Below are 17,524 nucleotides of genomic sequence, written 5' to 3'. Positions count from 1 at the left end.
GAATTACAAACACTACGACAATGAAAACATAGTGAAATAGAGAAAAAAAAAATAGTCTTTGGCAGGTACTCGTGCTACACGCTTGAACGTCGTATTTTCAATTTCAGTTCAAAGTCGCGCCAGCCGACCTTGGTTCTAAGTGCTCCTTGCTTGACACCTGTAGTTCGTGAAGTTTGTCCACAATGTTGGCTATTGCCCCCACTAGATTATGAATGTAGAAGGTACCCATAGGGTGTCCAAACAGGAGGATTTACCCATTTGTAATTCACAGGGTTGGACCCATGATAGTGGAACACCATCTCAACTTGAAATTACTTTGTAGACACCCTTTTACGATATTTATTCCAGAATTTAATACACACAAGCGGAGAATGTAATAACGTTAACATTCCACCATCAGCTTTTCGCTATGTTCAAATGACATTATTTTCACCATTTATTGTCAGCTTTCGTTAAAACCCTTCACCGAACGGCAGAGTCGTGAAACCGACACCAAAAACTCAAATTACTTTATAGTCGAGGTGGTCTCCGCCTGAGATTAGATATGTCCTTGAAAGAAGTCGACAACAAAACTTCAGTAATCGGCCACCCAGCTTGTGCCGAAAAGTTACTCGGATTGACGGAGATTCTCGAGTGTTTGTATCAGACATGCTTGATCAGGGTTTTACTCGTTCGTTATCTAGGTATATGTCGATGAGATGTATACGATCACGTGGCAACAAGTAAAAGAAAATATAAAATGCGTCACCTAGCACGTAAGGGTTGGTTGTGACTAGCTACAGAATGATGTTTTATATATGTATGTATGAAAGGGGTGGGGAAGGAGGGATCTCGATATAACGCTGTCTCGAGTAAGCGCAGTGCAGCAAAATACTGGATGTCATATTGGGCTTTATATTTGTGGGGGCAGTATCCCTAATGTGGAATGCCTCAACACAATAAGGACCCCAGAAAGTTCAAACTTTTGGAGGCATTCCACATTAGGATACTGCCCCCACAACTCTGCTCCATATGTGTGTGTATGTATGTATGTACATGTATATATATATATATATATATTTGACCGCAGCTTGGGCTAGAATATACTTCTTGATAGATTCAAGTTTTCCTATCAAAGATCTACTCATCGGGGAGGCGGAATAAAATGCCACCACCGTACGACGTTTCGCTCCTCATAGAGCATTTTCAAGTACAATATATATTTGGTACAAAGCAGTTAAAAGTTAAATACAAACTGAAGTAATAATTGGGAGAGGTAATAACTTTGGGAGATTTAGTCCGTGGGTGGACTTGGTGCGAATCCGTCCCTTGTTCTTCTGGTGTAGCTTGTCGTGTGGGCCAAATGTCCGGGAACTGACTTGGTGATATTCTGTCCGTTCTTCTTTTGGAGTTTTGTGTAGTGGTGACAGTGCCCATGTAGAGTAGCCAGAGAGTAGTGAAGTAATTCCATTTTGTATATTCATGGTGGGGGCTTTCTAGAATCCCCAACCGGTGGCTGTCATTGGTGAAGGGTATTCGAATCCTGTGTAATGTCCATCTGGTGCCGGTCATTTTTTCCTAAATCGGTCTTTGGCAGACAGTTGTTGTTGTTGTTGTTGTTGTTGTCGTTCCCTAGACTGTCTGTCCGAGCAGTCCCGTCTCCCCAAGGAAGGCCACAGCCGAAACTGGGTTTTCCCACAAATCCTTTATAGAGTGTATGTTGTGTTGTTTGCGTGCATGATTGTGTATAATGCAGTCTTCCATTATGTGTTGTATGGTATGGGGTGAAGTGTTACATCCTGGGCAGCTGTTCACAACACGGTCGTCCAGCCTCTTCTGGTAGCCTAGAAGTGCTGGGTGGTGACCGACCGCATCCTGGAGCTGCAACGTCTACGTCGTGGGACCACCCCCCAACCCCAAGAGTTGGGGGCCAAACAGCAGCAACTACCCCTGGCCATCAGCTCTACACAGTTGGCAGACAGTGGAAGGGGCAGGCGATTTCTTTTGCCCAGTCGTTGCCAACACAACTCATTAAATTACGATAGGCGAGATACCTGTGCAGCCTGAAAGAAATAAAAGTACCAATATATGATTATTCATTTCGCTGTAAATTCATAAAAATAGGCATTTTTACATTGTATATATTGTTGCATGTATCCTTGTACCGTACCCACATTGGAACAAAAGGGCATCCAAATCCGATGAATCCACTCGATGTGAAGTTCCTTTCGTATTGCAAGAATGTAAACAGCATCAGTGCCCTAGCGGTGGAAAATGTAACTAGACATTGAAAAGTGTCTGCTATCAGGCACTTTTAAGATCATGCTATTTGGATAAAATCAAGACTATAAAATGCTAGAAATATGCATTTAAGTGATCGAACTTTTAAGTTATACTTTCATACATGAAATGAAAAAATAAAGAAATCCAAAACCTTCTCAGTTGACCTTTTAAGGTCATACGAAGGCGCCACGGGTCCCCCAACAGACAATAACGTGCGTTCATATGACGGCAATATCTGACGTAGGTGATATAGCACCCATATCTAGTCATCATAGATAAAGCATTTATAAAGGCAACCAGATACCCGGTACATAATGAATACATTCTTATACATGAATACATTCTTATAGTTATTTTCTTAGCAACATGTATATGTACTCCGCCCGTTATGGCAACATCTTACGGAGAGTGAATGCGTACGTGCCAATCGTCCAAGGATGTTTGGTCTCTGCTTAGTCTACATTCTCGATCCCCCTACCACTTCCTCTTTGCCCCTCCTCCCACCACATTAGTATCGGATATGTTTAATTCTCGAGGATGAGTAGTGCAAAGGAAAGTAGCAGGTTTAATTACATGATGCTCCTGCAAGTCTCGTTCTTGGATATAATTCGTCTGACCTGCACCGCCATCACGTCGCGTTTGGTTTACCCGCCGTCTGGCGCCTTCAAGTCTATATTGCGATGCATTTATGCCATCGGCTTGCCACAGCTCGAGAAAGAAGGCACAACTCTAAAGACAGAATCGCCAAGCATTTGTTCACATGATGGCTTAGTGTATTTCTCTCCCCCTCTCTCTCTCCATTCTCTTCTCTCTTCTCTGACTAGTATTACTCATGATTGTATGTTGTCAGTGTGACTTAGTGTAGAATAACAATCTGATGAGGGCTACAATGGAAATAAGCGTACATGTTTTTTGTGTTATCCTCGGCAATTTGCATTTATTATTCCGAACTGTGTGTTCTTGTCATTATTTGCACTTCATGTACATTGATTCATTGCCAAATAAAGTCTATCTCTATCTCCTTTTCTTTTTCTCTTGTCTCCTCCCTCCCCCTCCTCTCCCTCCCCTCTCTCCCCTCCCCATCTCATATCTCTATCTCTCATCTCTCTCATCTTTCCATCTCTCTCATCTTTCCATCTCTCTCATCTTTCCATCTCTTTCCTCTCTCTCCTCTCTCCCTCTCCTCTCTCCCTCCTCTCTCCCTCTCCTCTCTCCCTCCTCTCTCCCTCTCCTCTCTCCCTCTCCACTCTCTCTCTTTCTCTCTCTCTCTTTCTCTCTCTCTCTTTCTCTCTCTCCCTCTCCCTCTCCCTCTCCCTCCTCTCTCCCCCCTCTCTCCACTCTCCCTCCCTCTCTCCCCCACTCTTTCTCATCTACCCCTTTCCCTCTCTTCCCCTCCCTTCCTCTCTTCCCCTCCCTTCCTCTCTTCCTCCCCTTCCCTCCCTCCTCCTTCTCTCCCTCTCCTTCCCTCTCCCTCCCTCTCCTTCCCTCTCCTTCCCTCTCCTTCCTTCCCTCCCTCTCCTTCCTTCCCTCCCTCTCCTTCCTTCCCTCCCTCTCCTTCCTTCCTTCCTTCCCTCCCTCTCCTTCCCTCTCCCTCCCTCTCCCTCCCTCTCCTTCCTTCCCCCTCCCTCTCCTTCCTTCCCTCCCACTCCTTCCTTCCTTCCCTCCCTCTCCTTCCTTCCCTCCCTCTCCTTCCTTCCTTCCCTCCCTCTCCTTCCTTCCTTCCCTCCCTCTCCTTCCTTCCTTCCCTCCCTCTCCTTCCTTCCTTCCCTCCCTCCCCTTCCTTCCTTCCCTCCCTCTCCTTCCTTCCTTCCCCCTCCCTCTCCTTCCTTCCCTCCCTCCCCTTCCTTCCTTCCTTCCCTCCCTCCCCTTCCTTCCTTCCCTCCCTCCCCTTCCTTCCTTCCCTCCCTCCCCTTCCTTCCTTCCCTCCCTCCCCTTCCTTCCCTCCCTCCCTCCCTCTCCTTCCTTCCCTCCCTCTCCTTCCTTCCTTCCCTCTCCTTCCTTCCTTCCCTCCCTCTCCTTCCTTCCTTCCCTCCCTCTCCTTCCTTCCCTCCCTCTCCTTCCTTCCTTCCCTCCCTCTCCTTCCTTCCCTCCCTCTCCTTCCTTCCCTCCCTCCTTCCTTCCTTCCCTCCCTCTCCTTCCCTCCCTCTCCTTCCTTCCCTCCCTCCCTCTCCTTCCTTCCCTCCCTCTCCTTCCTTCCCTCCCTCCCTCTCCTTCCTTCCCTCCCTCCCTCTCCTTCCTTCCCTCCCTCCCTCTCCTTCCTTCCCTCCCTCCCTCTCCTTCCTTCCTTCCCTCCCTCCCTCTCCTTCCTTCCTTCCCTCCCTCCCTCTCCTTCCTTCCTTCCCTCCCTCCCTCTCCCTCCTTCCCTCCCTCCCTCTCCTTCCCTCCCTCTCCCTCCTTCCCTCCCTCTCCCTCCTTCCCTCCCTCCCTCTCCCTCCTTCCCTCCCTCCCTCTCCCTCCTTCCCTCCCTCCTTCCCCTCCCTCCCTCTCCTTCCCTCCCTCCCTCTCCTTCCCTCCCTCCCTCTCCTTCCCTCCCTCTCCTTCCTTCCGTCCTTCCCTCTCTCCGTCCTTCCCTCTCTCCGTTCTTCCCTCCCTCCCCTCTCCTTCCTTCCCTCCCTCCCTCTCCTTCCTTCCTTCCCTCCCTCTCCTTCCCTCCCTCCCTCCCTCTCCTTCCCTCCCTCTCTCCCTCTCCTTCCCTCCCTCCCTCCCTCTCCTTCCCTCCCTCCCTCCCTCTCCTTCCTTCCCTCCCTCCCTCTCCTTCCTTCCCTCCCTCCCTCTCCTTCCTTCCCTCCCTCCCTCTCCTTCCTTCCCTCCCTCCCTCTCCTTCCTTCCCTCCCTCCCTCCCTCTCCTTCCTTCCCTCCCTCCTTCCCTCCCTCTCCTTCCTTCCCTCCCTCCCTCTCCTTCCTTCCCTCCCTCCCTCCCCTCCCTCCCTCTCCTTCCTTCCCTCCCTCTCCTTCCTTCCTTCCCTCCCTCCATCTCCTTCCCTCCCTCCCTCTCCTTCCTTCTCTCCCTCCCTCCCTCTCCTTCCTTCCCTCCCTCTCCTTCCTTCCCTCCCTCTCCTTCCTTCCCTCCCTCCCTCTCCTTCCTTCCCTCCCTCCCTCTCCTTCCTTCCCTCCCTCCCTCTCCTTCCTTCCCTCCCTCCCTCTCCTTCCTTCCCTCCCTCCCTCTCCTTCCTTCCCTCCCTCCCTCTCCTTCCTTCCCTCCCTCCCTCCCTCTCCTTCCTTCCCTCCCTCCCTCTCCTTCCTTCCCTCCCTCCCTCTCCTTCCTTCCCTCCCTCCCTCTCCTTCCTTCCCTCCCTCCCTCTCCTTCCTTCCCTCCCTCCCTCTCCTTCCTTCCCTCCCTCTCCGTCGTTCCCTCCCTCATTCCCTCCCTCTCCTTCCTTCCCTCCCTCCCTCTCCTTCCTTCCCTCCCTCCCTCTCCTTCCTTCCCTCCCTCTCCTTCCTTCCTTTCCTCCCTCCCTCTCCTTCCCTCCCTCTCTCCTTCCCTCCCTCCCTCCCTCCCTCTCCTTCCCTCCCTCCCTCTCCTTCCTTCCCTCCCTCCCTCTCCTTCCCTCCCTCCCTCCCTCTCCTTCCTTCCCTCCCTCCCTCCCTCTCCTTCCTTCCCTCCCTCCCTCTCCTTCCTTCCCTCCCTCCCTCTCCTTCCTTCCCTCCCTCCCTCTCCTTCCTTCCCTCCCTCTCCTTCCTTCCCTCCCTCCCCTTCCTTCCCTCCCTCCCTCCCTCTCCTTCCCTCCCTCCCTCCCTCCCTCTCCTTCCCTCCCTCCCTCCCTCTCCTTCCCTCCCTCCCTCTCCTTCCCTCCCTCCCTCCCTCTCCTTCCCTCCCACCCTTTCCTTCCCTCCCACCCTTTCCTTCCCTCCCTCCATCTCCCTCCTCCTCCCTCCCCTTCTCTCCCTCCCTCCCTCTCCTTCCTTCCCTCCCTCTCCTTCCCTCCCTCCTTTCCTCTCCTTCCCTCCCTCTCCTTCCTTCCCTCCCTCCCTCCCTCCCTCTCCTTCCTTCCCTCTCCTTTCCTCCCTCTCCTTCCTTTCCTCCCTCTCCTTCCTTCCCTCTCTCTCCTTCCTTCCTTCCCTCTCCTTCCTTCCTTCCTTCCCTCTCCTTCCTTCCTTCCCTCTCCTTCCATCCTTCCTTCCTTCCCTCTCCTTCCTTCCTTCCCTCTCCTTCCATCCTTCCATCCTTCCTTCCTTCCCTCTCCTTCCTTCCTTCCTTCCCTCTCCTTCCTTCCTTCCTTCCCTCTCCTTCCATCCTTCCTTCCTTCCCTCTCCTTCCTTCCCTCCCTCCCTCTCTTTCCTTTCTTCCCTCCCTCCCTCCCTCCCTCCCTCTCCTTCCTTCCCTCCCTCTCCCTTCCTCCCTCTCCTTCCTTCCCTCCCTCTCCTTCCTTCCCTCCCTCTCCTTCCTTCCCTCCCTCTCCTTCCTTCCCTCCCTCTCCTTCCTTCCCTCCCTCTCCTTCCTTCCCTCCCTCTCCTTCCTTCCCTCCCTCTCCTTCCTTCCCTCCCTCTCCTTCCCTCCCTCTCCTTCCTTCCTTCCCTCCCGCTCTCTCCTTCCCTCCCTCCCTCCCTCCCTCCCTCCCTCCCTCTCATTCCCTCCCTCTCATTCCCTCTCTCCCTCCCTCTCTCTCATTCCCTCTCTCTCCTTCCTTCCCTCCCTCCCCTTCCTTCCCTCCCTCTCCTTCCTACCCTCCCTCTCCTTCCTTCCCTCCCTCTCCTTCCTTCCTTCCCTCCCTCTCCTTCCTTCCCTCCCTCTCCTTCCCTCTCTCCTTCTCTTTCCCTCTCTCCTTCTCTCACTTTCTCCTTTCCTCCCTCTCCTTCCTTCCCTCCCTCTCCTTCTCTCTCTCCTTCCCTCTCTCCTTCTCTCACTTTCTCCTTTCCTCCCTCCCTCTCTCCCTCCCTCCCTCCATGTCCTCTTGCCAGTAGATAGGAGTAGGTCAGAATTACCTTGAGCCACATTAGATTAGTGTCCATTCACAACCATTCACTTGCACCAGTCTCTTGCCATCTCCTTTTGCCAGCTCAAAAGATGTTCCCCTTGTACCCAAGGCCCCCATTACCCCATCCATTCATCTCATTTTTGGTCTTCCTCCCCCCTCCCCCCAAGTTCACACCATCCACCTCAATCTTCCATACTTTTTTCTAGCCTTTCTTTGCACGTTCTTACCATTCACCCAAACCATCCCAGTATCCAGTCTACCAGCTTCCTTCCCTCCTGCTCTTCTCACCGCCTCATTTCTCACTTTGACCATTCTCATAACCCCTACCATACTTCTTAAACACTTCATCTCTAACACATTTATATTTCTCCTTTGTCTCCTGTAAAGTGTCTGCCCCAGACATTGTGGTACACACAATCACCCATTCATGTAGTCTTTGTGTACATCCCTATGTATATACAAACAAATATATATGCATTCATGCATACATACATAATGCATACGCACAGTGCATACATACTTATGTGCATTTATACATAAATTACATGCATGCATGCATACGTACATTCATACATATGTACATACAAAGAAATAGTTTTCCAAATAGATGTGCAAATATGTGGAATAGCTTAGAAAGTGATGTAGCCCAAGTTCAAGCAATAGAAGAGTTCAAATCTAGATATAATTGGAAATCGAAGATAAGTTGGAACCATAATTTGAGTCTAGGTATGTTGGAAAATAAAAGACCGAGGGTGGGACCCATTGAGCATTGCTCTTTCCTGTATATTACAATTAGATAAATATGTGCATGTGTGCATACAAATATGCATGCATACATTAGGACGGAGAGGGGGGGTCGCTGATTTAATGAAGCAGCCTTGCTGTGAATGTGCTGTCTTGCGACACTGCTTCTGACCCAGGGCAGTGGGCAGGATGCAGGGATGACCTGTCATCCAGGAGGTGCCAAAATAGGAGGGAGGGAGGAGGGTGGAGGGGAGTGGAATATATGGGAAATGAAATGGGTGGGAGTGATTTCTATGCCTTTTCTTTTTGGCTACCCCCTGTGTAAGGGGGAAAAAGCCTTTGGTATATGTATGTGCATACAAATATGCATGCATACATAAGGTAAATTAGATAAATGCATATTTACCTAATTGTACAGGAAAGAAGCAGTGCTCGTTGGGTGTGTCCTATTCTCTAGTTTTCTAGCATACCTAGACTCAAATACTGTACATGTACGACTCTAACTTAATTTATATCTTTGATTTCCAATTATCATGTTTAGATTTGAACTCTAGTAGTGTTTGACCTTAGGCTAAATTGCTTACTAAGTCATTCCGAGTATTTATGCACATATATGGAAAACTGTATTTCTTCACATCCTTTTGACATGTGGTCTTTTCTCGATTTGTTCCTCTGAAAGCCCTCCCATCTTTAATTGGGGGAATCTCTTCTGCCATTGCAGTCTGTCCTCATTAGTGACCAGAATACTGTAATCACATTACCCCTCTCTCTTCAATCTTTCAATGTTGGCAGACCCAGTGCTTTTAGTCTTTCCTCACATGGTTTATCTGCCAGGCTAGGGACCTCTTTGGTTGCTGCCCTTTGTATTCACCTAATTGTAGTATACAGGAAAAGAGCAATGCTCATTGGGTCCTGTCTCCTATACTCTAAATTTTTAACATACCTAGACAAATTCATGTATGGTTCGTTATATTTAGATTTAAACTCGTGTGTTGTATGAGCTTGGACTATACCGCCAAAACTCCACATATTTGTACCTCTGTATGGAAAACTATTTCTTCACATCCTTTCAACATGTGGTTTTTCTTAATTTACTTCCATGACCTCTTTAAGTTCTCCCATCTTTAATCAGGAGATCTCTTCTATCAATACTATCTATCCCTTTTAGTGACCTGGACACTGCAATCGTGTTGCCTCTTTCTCTTTGGTCTTTCAAAGTTGATGGACCCAGTACTTTTAGTCTTTCCTCGTATGGTTTATCTGCCAGGCTGGGGACCAGTTTGCTTGCTGCCCTTTGTATTCTCTCAATCTTGCCTATATCCTTCACTCTGTGTGGGGACCATACTGCAGATGCATATTCCAGTCTTGGATGGTTCAGAGTTTCAATGAGGTTTTTAATTGTATCTCCATCCATATAGTGTGTGTGTGTGTGTGTGTGCGCGCACATTTTTTCAGTTTGCTTTCATGTAAACAATTTGTTTTTTCAGTTGCAATGGGTGACGAGGGCCGAGCTACAGTGTTGTCAGGCAAGGAAGTATCCGGGTAAGTAGTTATGAAGTGTTGGCCAGTGTGATTTATGATAGCACTTGTAAAGAAAATAGAGAAGAGAGAGCCTTCTCCTCTCCTCTCTCTCCCCCTCCCCTCTCCTCTCTCTCCCCTCTCCTCTCCTCCCCTCTCCTCTCCCCTCTCCTCTCCCCTCTCCTCTCTCTCCCCTCTCCTCTCCTCCCCTCTCCTCTCCCCTCTCCTCTCTCCTCTCCTCTCTCCTCTCCTCTCCTCTCCTCTCTTTCTCTCCCTCTCTCCCTCTCTCCCCTCCCCCCACATTCCCCAGTCTTGTCCCTCTCTTTGCCTCCCTCACCCCTCTTTGTATATTATATTGGCACTTCCCTTTGGAGTAAATTGATTTCTTTTGATGCATTAGTTCTTCCTCATTGTTTTTATTAACGAATCTGACCCCCTGGCAGAGATGTCCGGCGAAAGTTGGCGGAAGAAGTTCGCGCCATAAAAGAGGACTTTCCAGACTTCACTCCATGTCTGGCCATTGTTCAGGTAAGTAGACATTATTCTTCCTTTCAACCTCATGCATTCCTCCCCCTCCCCTGTTGTCTTTCCCCCTCCCTGTTGTCTTTCCCCCTTCCTGTTGTCTTTCCCCCCTTCCCCTGTTGTCTTTCCCCCTTCCCCTGTTGTCTTTCCCCCTTCCCCTGTTGTCTTTCCCCCTTCCCCTGTTGTCTTTCCCCCTTCCCCTGTTGTCTTTCCCCCTTCCCCTGTTGTCTTTCCCCCTTCCCCTGTTGTCTTTCCCCCTTCCCCTGTTGTCTTTCCCCCTTCCCCTGTTGTCTTTCCCCCTTCCCCTGTTGTCTTTCCCCCTTCCCCTGTTGTCTTCCCCCCTTCCCCTGTTGTCTTCCCCCCTTCCCCTGTTGTCTTCCCCCCTTCCCCTGTTGTCTTCCCCCCTTCCCCTGTTGTCTTTCCTCCTCCCCTGTTGTCTTTCCCTCTCTGTACTTACCTCCCTCCCTCCACTTACCTCCCTCCCCCCATACTTTCCCCCTCCTCCATATCTCCCCCCCCATACTTCCCTCCCTCAATCCCTCCATGCTCCCCTACCTCACCTCCTACCTCCAGTCTCTCAAGTTTCACCCCCGTGTCTTCCCCCATGTCTTCCTCCCCCACAGTGTCTTCCTCCCCACAGTGTATTCCTCCCCCATGATGTCTTCCCCCTCAATGTCTCCCCCCCCCATACAGTGTCTTCCCCCTCAGTGTCTTTCACCCTGACATGCCCCCACCCCACCCCTCATGACTCTTCCCCCAAGTGTCTCTACCCCCCTTGTCCCCCTCAGTACTCCCATCTAGTCTCACCCTCCAGACTCCCCAGCATATCCATGGAGACTGCTGTGGATGACCTATATTGCTTCCTTGCTTCTGAATTAGGCAATAGGTGGTGGGCATGGCCTTCATCCACAGAACTAAGATATAAGGGAAACAGATGGATGGGTCAGGAGTAGGTGCATGCTGTTGATGGCTACCTCCCTTATAACCGGGAAGAAGCCTTTTGGTATATAGATAATTCAAGTACCAAGAATTGGGCCTTGTTTCCACTTTTTAAATTTGATACTATCGACTTGAATTTGTTACAGGTGGGCGGTCGAGAGGACAGCAATGTTTACATCCGCATGAAGGTGAAAGCTGGTGAGGAGATAGGTGTCCATGTGCAGCACATCCGCTTCCCACGATCCATCACGCAGTCACAGGCAAGGGATTGCTATTCGTGATTAGGGGACTGACGCTTAAGGATTGTTTAGTGGATAAGCAATTAGAACAATAGATTCAAAGACAAACCATTGACATCACTTTTGTTGCAGCTGGTACAAGAGGTCAGAAAGCTGAACAATGACCCAAGTATCCATGGTATGATTGTGCAGATGCCCCTTGACTCTGAAGAGAATATTGATTCGGATTTGGTTCTGGACACTATCTCACCCTCTAAAGATGTTGATGGGTAAGCATGGTCTTCATGGTAAAGACTCCAGATTTTAAACTAGACTTTAAAAAGAGGAGGGATTATGCACAGGGTACAGGAAGGGGATAGATTGCTCAGCATTGGTAATAAAATCTAACTTCTACCATAGTACACTTTAAACCTACTATCGGAAAAATAATATCAGAAGTACAGGAAAACCGTATATTTCATACTTCTGGTAATATTTTTCCAATAGTGGGTTTAAGGTGTACATTTACAAATGCTATAACATTACAGTTTCCTTCTACCATAGAGTTTATATTGGGTAGAAGAGGGTAGGGAATGGAGGTAAATAAGGTAATGGCAGGAAATAATTTGAAGTATTCAAGGGTCATGTTCTGTTGATGAATTATAGAGTAAAGAAATCAAGATGGATGTTGTATGTGTATTGGGTAAACACCGATAAAGTTGTATGAAGGAGAATTATCCATGGCACTGCATGGAACAGAGACTTGCAATATAAGGGAAAGTGAATGTTGAGATTGTGTTGGAAAAATGACTGAATAGTTCAAAGGTGGTCTTTGGCAGCCATTACCCTTTTCCACTTTATATTGTTTAGTATTGAAAATAATTTTTCATTCTTGGCTTCATGCAAATATGGTGTCTAGATCTTTTTACAACAGTTTTTGTTCTTCTATGTTTTTCACCCCTCATGATTTTTGCATGTTGGCATAGAATGTTGTACCTTCTGTGACAACATTAACATAGATAAGAAATGTTATGGGTGAAAACACTGAATCTTGTGGAACTCCACTTGTCACTGCTCTCCATCCTGACATCTTGTCCTTAACCCCTTCCATACGGTGCCGCACATGTAGGCGTCATGGGGAGCGAGTGTATTCGCGAGGCTGCCATATCGGCGTCTTGATTATATTTATTGTAGTCGCCCCTGTGTTTTTACATTCTCTCAAATGTGCCCTGAATCCCATTCTCTGTGGTATTCAAAATTCGCGGGTGAAAGAGAGAACGATCGATATAAGCGGTGACTATATTTTATGATGCGAGTATTATTACGACACGTCGTACGGCTGGCATTGGCTGCTGCCACTGAGATCTAAGTCCATGACGCCTACGTGTGCGGCACCGTATGGAAGGGGTTAACCCCATGTGTGTATTTTTACTGAATTGTATATGGGACAGGAGCAATACTTGTGGGGTCCTGTTTCTTACCCTCCAGTTTATTGCACCTAATTTCAAATTGGTCTTTGTGTGTGTGTGCGTGTATTTACTTTAATGTAGTATACAGGAATTGAATTGAATTTTATTCGGATACAATCATACATACAATAAGTACAATACATACAAGACTCAATATTATACACAGTATATATAATTGTACATCCGAGGATGGCACAGAAAGTCAAGACTTATTTCCACTGTGGTCCTCATATTACAATTAGGAAAGGATTATCATAATTAGGAAAGGATTATCATAATTAGGAAAGGATTATCATCTTTTTTTTTTTTTAAAGGAGCAACATTTGTTGGGTCCCATTTCCTATTCTCTAATTTTCTAACATACCTAGACTCGGAATCATGTACAGTTCCAACTTAATTTATGTCTTTGATTTTCCATTATATTTAGATTTGAACTTGTGTATTGTTTGAGCTTGGGCTGCATCACCCTCTAAGCTATTCCACATACTTATATATCTGTATGGAAAACTGTATTTCTTCACATCCTTTCAACATGTGATCTTTCCTAATTTACTTCCATGACTCCTGAAAGCCCTCCCATCTTTAATCAGGATCTCTTCTATCAATGCAATCTATTCCATTTAGTGACCTGAACACTAATCATGTCACCTCTTTCTCTTCAACTTTCAAAGTTGGTAGACCCAATACATTTAGTCTTTCCTCGTATGATTTTATCTGCCAGGCTGGGGAATAGTTTGGTTGCTGCCCTTTATATTCTCTCAATCTTGCTTATAACCTTTACTCAGTGTGGGGACCATACTACTGACACATGTAGTCTTGGATGTATCAGTGTTTTGATGAGTTTTTTCATCATCTCCTCATCTATACAGTAGAATGCCACTTTAATCTTCTGCAGTAGTCCATTGTGTGTGTGTGGGTATGGATGCTCTTGTTGTAAAGTTATTTTAAATTATTAGTAATGTAAGGTTCTAATCCTCGACACATTCTGACAGCTTGACAACAGCAAGTGCAGGTAGACTGTCTCATGGAATCTTGGAGGGGGGCTTCTTACCCTGCACTCCATATGGCTGTATGGAGCTCATCAGGAGGTAAGGGTCTCGCAACTTCTTCCTCTAGTTTTTGTTTATAGAATAAGCCCTCTTTTATTATCCTCTAATTTCATTCCCCCCATCTAATCCTTCCAGTTAGCACATGCCCATACGTTTACTGACCACACTAATCAGATTCCTATAAATCCAGTTATACTTGTCTCCTTTCCTTGTGTATAGTTGGACCATGCATATTGTTACAGTCCATTGGGACACTTCCCATGACAAGTTGAATAATCCTATCAATCACGCTCTTATGCCACAAGTCAGACATATTAACAACTACCCAATCCATGTGCTTTTCCAGGTTTCATATCCTTTCTATATTACTTGTACCTCGTTTGGCAGTAGCCTTATTTTTTTATTCATAACCTTTATTAGTACTTCATTGCTTCATGGCATCTTTTGTAGAGATTGCAATTCACACAAAAGGAAAGCACTCCTGTTAATTTTAAGTGAAATTTGATGGAGTATGAGGATATGAGGATTCAATAATGGCACATTGTACAGGTGGAGGTAAACCAACTGTGGCTGCTGTGGAAGAACTGTGCTCTGCTTTCTGACCATGAAATGTGGCAGGGGATAAGGTGACCCTCCACCCCTAAAGTGTTGAGATAGGGGTTCCTTTTTTTCATTTGTTTTTCTTCCTTTTTTATGTGGGGTGGGTACTTTGACTTAGACAGAACTTTAGGAAAGGGCATTGCTGGCATTGTAAATAGCTCAAATTCTAATGCTTTGATAAACTGGTAATTTCTAACAGGTCAGGAGCTAAAGTGCAGGGTGCGTCTGCAGTGGTGCTAGGACGCAGTAAAATAGTGGGCACTCCCATGGCAGAATTGCTGAAATGGCATCATGCAACTGTCACAACTTGTCATTCCCGTACAGCCAACCTTCCTGATGTGGTAAGTGGCTGAATTTTCTCATTCCTATAATACTTTTTTTTTTATGCAACAAAGTCCTCTGTGAGGGGCACTGTCCTAGCCTCCCGATAAGGGAGGAGTTTGATGTTAAACCATAGTAGGAAAAAAAAAAAATCAATACTTGTCTGCCAATATTTGAATAGTAATATAATGATGCCATGAGGAGACTATAAGGAGGAGTGATTGTGCCAACAGCACTGTATAAGGTAGAAACATGGAACATAAGAAAGGAAGAGAGAAGGAGTTTGAATGTGTTTGAGATGAGGTGTCTGAGAAGTATGATAAGGGTTACTAGGCTTGATACAGTGAGGAGGAGAACAGGGGTGGAAAGGGAGCTGGGAGATAGGGTTGATGAAAGAGTATTGGGATGGTTTGGACACATGGAAAGAATGAGTGAAGAAAGACTAGTAAAAGAGGTATGGAAGGCAGATGTGGAGGGAGTGAACATGAAGGGACGTCCTAGGATGAGGTGGATGGATGGGGTGAAGAGGGGAATGTCTGTTGAGGAAGGAAGGGAGAGGACAGAAGACAGGGGTGAATGGAGAATGGTTGTATATGGATGATGATGTGATGCATGAGGTGAAATGGGCGGGTGGATGGGGGGTGAGGTAGTATGTGTGAGCAAAATTTGACGCAGCCCGAAGGGATTTCTCCCCGTCTTCTCCCTTATGCATGAGGGGACGGAGAGGGAGGGTCGCCGATTTAATGAAGCGGCCTTGCTGTGGATGTGCTGTGTCTTGCGACACTGCTTCTGACCCAGGGCAGTGGACAAGGTGCAGGGATGACCCATCATCCAAGAGGTGCTAAGATGAGAGGGAGGGTGGAGGGGTGTGGAGTGTATTCAGGGATGGAATGGGTGGGAATGATTTTATGCCTTTTCCTTTTTGGCTACCTCCCTTGTAAGGGGGAAAAAGCCTTGGTATATGTATGTATGTGTTACTGAGCTTGAGTATGTGTACATGCTTTCATATGAACATGTACATGTATGCTTGTTCACAAATACATGTACATGTGCACCCAAATAATGTAAGGAATAACTGGTGAGTAAGAATCATGAGTAGATTGTATTTTTTAGAAGGGAAAATGCATAAGAGAATGGAAAGGGGCCATTGTAGTTCCAATTGATGGAGTAAATGAGAAGGAACTTGTGAATTAGACATATATCCTAGACCAGCAAGGTAGCAAAAATGTGAGAATTATGAAAAAGTCGTAATAAAAAATTTAGGTTAAATTTCTATCATTGTTGTTGTGTAACAGAAAAGAAGAATTCAAAAGATTGGGGTGAATGGAGGGAAATTGTGTATGGATGAAAGGATAATAGATAATATGTTGAGCAATGTGAAGGGAAGAATATAGGTGTGAAAGGAGTGCTTTTACAAATGGATGGGGAAGTGTGGCCTGAAGGGATTTATCCGCTGCATATTTCTTGAGTGAATGGATAGGGCAGGCTTGCCATGTTAAAAACAATTGGGGTAGATTAGCTCCACCAGTCAGAGCCCTGCTGTAGAGATGCTGACTTGCTACATTGCTTCAGACCTGAATAGTAAAGGGTGGTTGAGGAACAGGGATGATCCTTTATCCATGAGGAACTAAGATGGGAACACCGAATGTGTGTTCTTGTGTTTTTATGTGTATGGGATATGTGTAGGATAGGTGTAAGATTTGATTTGACTATTCCCCTTTGTTAGGGGAAAAGACTTCTATGTGTGTTCGTATGTGAAGTGGCGGTGTGCTTTGACTTTACTGCCCCCTCCCCCCTTACAAGTGGGAGAGGACCTTTGGTATATATGAATCAGTGATGTACACACATGACATTTTCAAAAGGACAATAGCAACATAACAGACTGGAAGAATTAAAACGAAAATGAATAGGGAAAGATGCAGGGATAGGTTAGCAATGACCCATTTTAAGTTTGAAAAGGTACATAAATACATATATACATTCTAAAGAGCCTTTTCATTCCTTATAAGGAGTGTGGCAAAGTACATACATACATATACCAAGGCTTTTTCCCCCTTACAAGGGAGGTAGCCAAAAAGGAAAAGGCATTAAATCATTCCCACCCATTCCATCCCTGAATACACTCCACACCCCTCCACCCTCCCTCTTATCTTAGCACCTCCTGGATGACGGGTCATCCCTGCACCTTGCCCACTGCCCTGTGGCAAAGTAGTAGCATGTATTTGCATCACACCCATCAACTGACTAACAAGATATAAGGAAATTAAGATCTCTTATGCCATCCAAAAGTTCAGGTTTGACCCAAGGTTCATGGATTTCTTCTTTTTCAAGGTGAGAAGTGCAGACCTCCTGGTAGTTGGTATTGGACGACCTGAAATGGTGAAGGGTTCTTGGGTTAAACCAGGAGCTGTTGTCATCGATTGTGGTATTAACTCCATACCAGGTAAATTTTTTCATAGTTCCTGTGTTAGTTTTCTACACTAGATAGTAATGATTTCTTAACTTAAAAAATAAATTTAGACCAGTGGTTCACAGCCTGGAGTGGATTGACCCCATGAAGGTCACAGTTTCCTAAGGGAGAGTCCACAAACAAAAAAATAGTGGCAGTCTATGGATGCCTATTGATTAGTCAATGTTCAAGTGACCCCTCCTCCCCCGAAGAGGCTAAAAACAAGCAGTTTGGATACATGAGAAAATGGGTTAGGAATCTTGGTTTAGAGCAAGTTTTCTCATACATGGTTTAATTTCAGATGCCACCAAGAAGTCTGGAAGTAGATTAGTTGGAGATGTTGCATATGATGAAGTTTCGAAGGTAGGGGAAAGAAACTTTTGAACCCATAGTGCATGTTTTGCACAAAATCCTTCCAGTCATATAATTTTTTTTTTTTTTTTATGGACTTGCGCACATGCAAGTATAAACATTTGTTTTGCTTTTTACTTAGATTACTATAGTACAGGTTTACTAT

The 17,524-nt window shown here is 46.5% G+C and overlaps 1 protein-coding gene across 4 annotated transcripts in view; it reads left to right on the top strand.

Annotated features, from left to right (window-relative positions):
• Positions 1-17,524, top strand: part of pug (pug C-1-tetrahydrofolate synthase, cytoplasmic) — a 76,253-nt gene that overhangs the window by 10,608 nt on the left and 48,121 nt on the right. For all 4 annotated transcript variants that reach the window (XM_076209926.1, XM_076209915.1, XM_076209920.1 and 1 more), the window contains exons 2-9: positions 9,410-9,464; positions 9,884-9,968; positions 11,048-11,161; positions 11,273-11,409; positions 13,581-13,676; positions 14,437-14,578; positions 16,890-17,001; positions 17,309-17,370. In XM_076209926.1, the coding sequence (XP_076066041.1) occupies positions 9,415-9,464; positions 9,884-9,968; positions 11,048-11,161; positions 11,273-11,409; positions 13,581-13,676; positions 14,437-14,578; positions 16,890-17,001; positions 17,309-17,370 (798 nt within the window). In that variant the 5' untranslated portion in view covers positions 9,410-9,414. The remainder of the gene's footprint in view (positions 1-9,409; positions 9,465-9,883; positions 9,969-11,047; positions 11,162-11,272; positions 11,410-13,580; positions 13,677-14,436; positions 14,579-16,889; positions 17,002-17,308; positions 17,371-17,524) is intronic.

The sequence above is a fragment of the Oratosquilla oratoria genome, chromosome 2, assembly GCF_046742065.1.
Source record: "Oratosquilla oratoria isolate Oo_2021 chromosome 2, ASM4674206v1, whole genome shotgun sequence".
Classification (NCBI taxonomy): domain Eukaryota; kingdom Metazoa; phylum Arthropoda; class Malacostraca; order Stomatopoda; family Squillidae; genus Oratosquilla; species Oratosquilla oratoria.
This window is presented reverse-complemented; position numbering and strand designations above follow the sequence as displayed.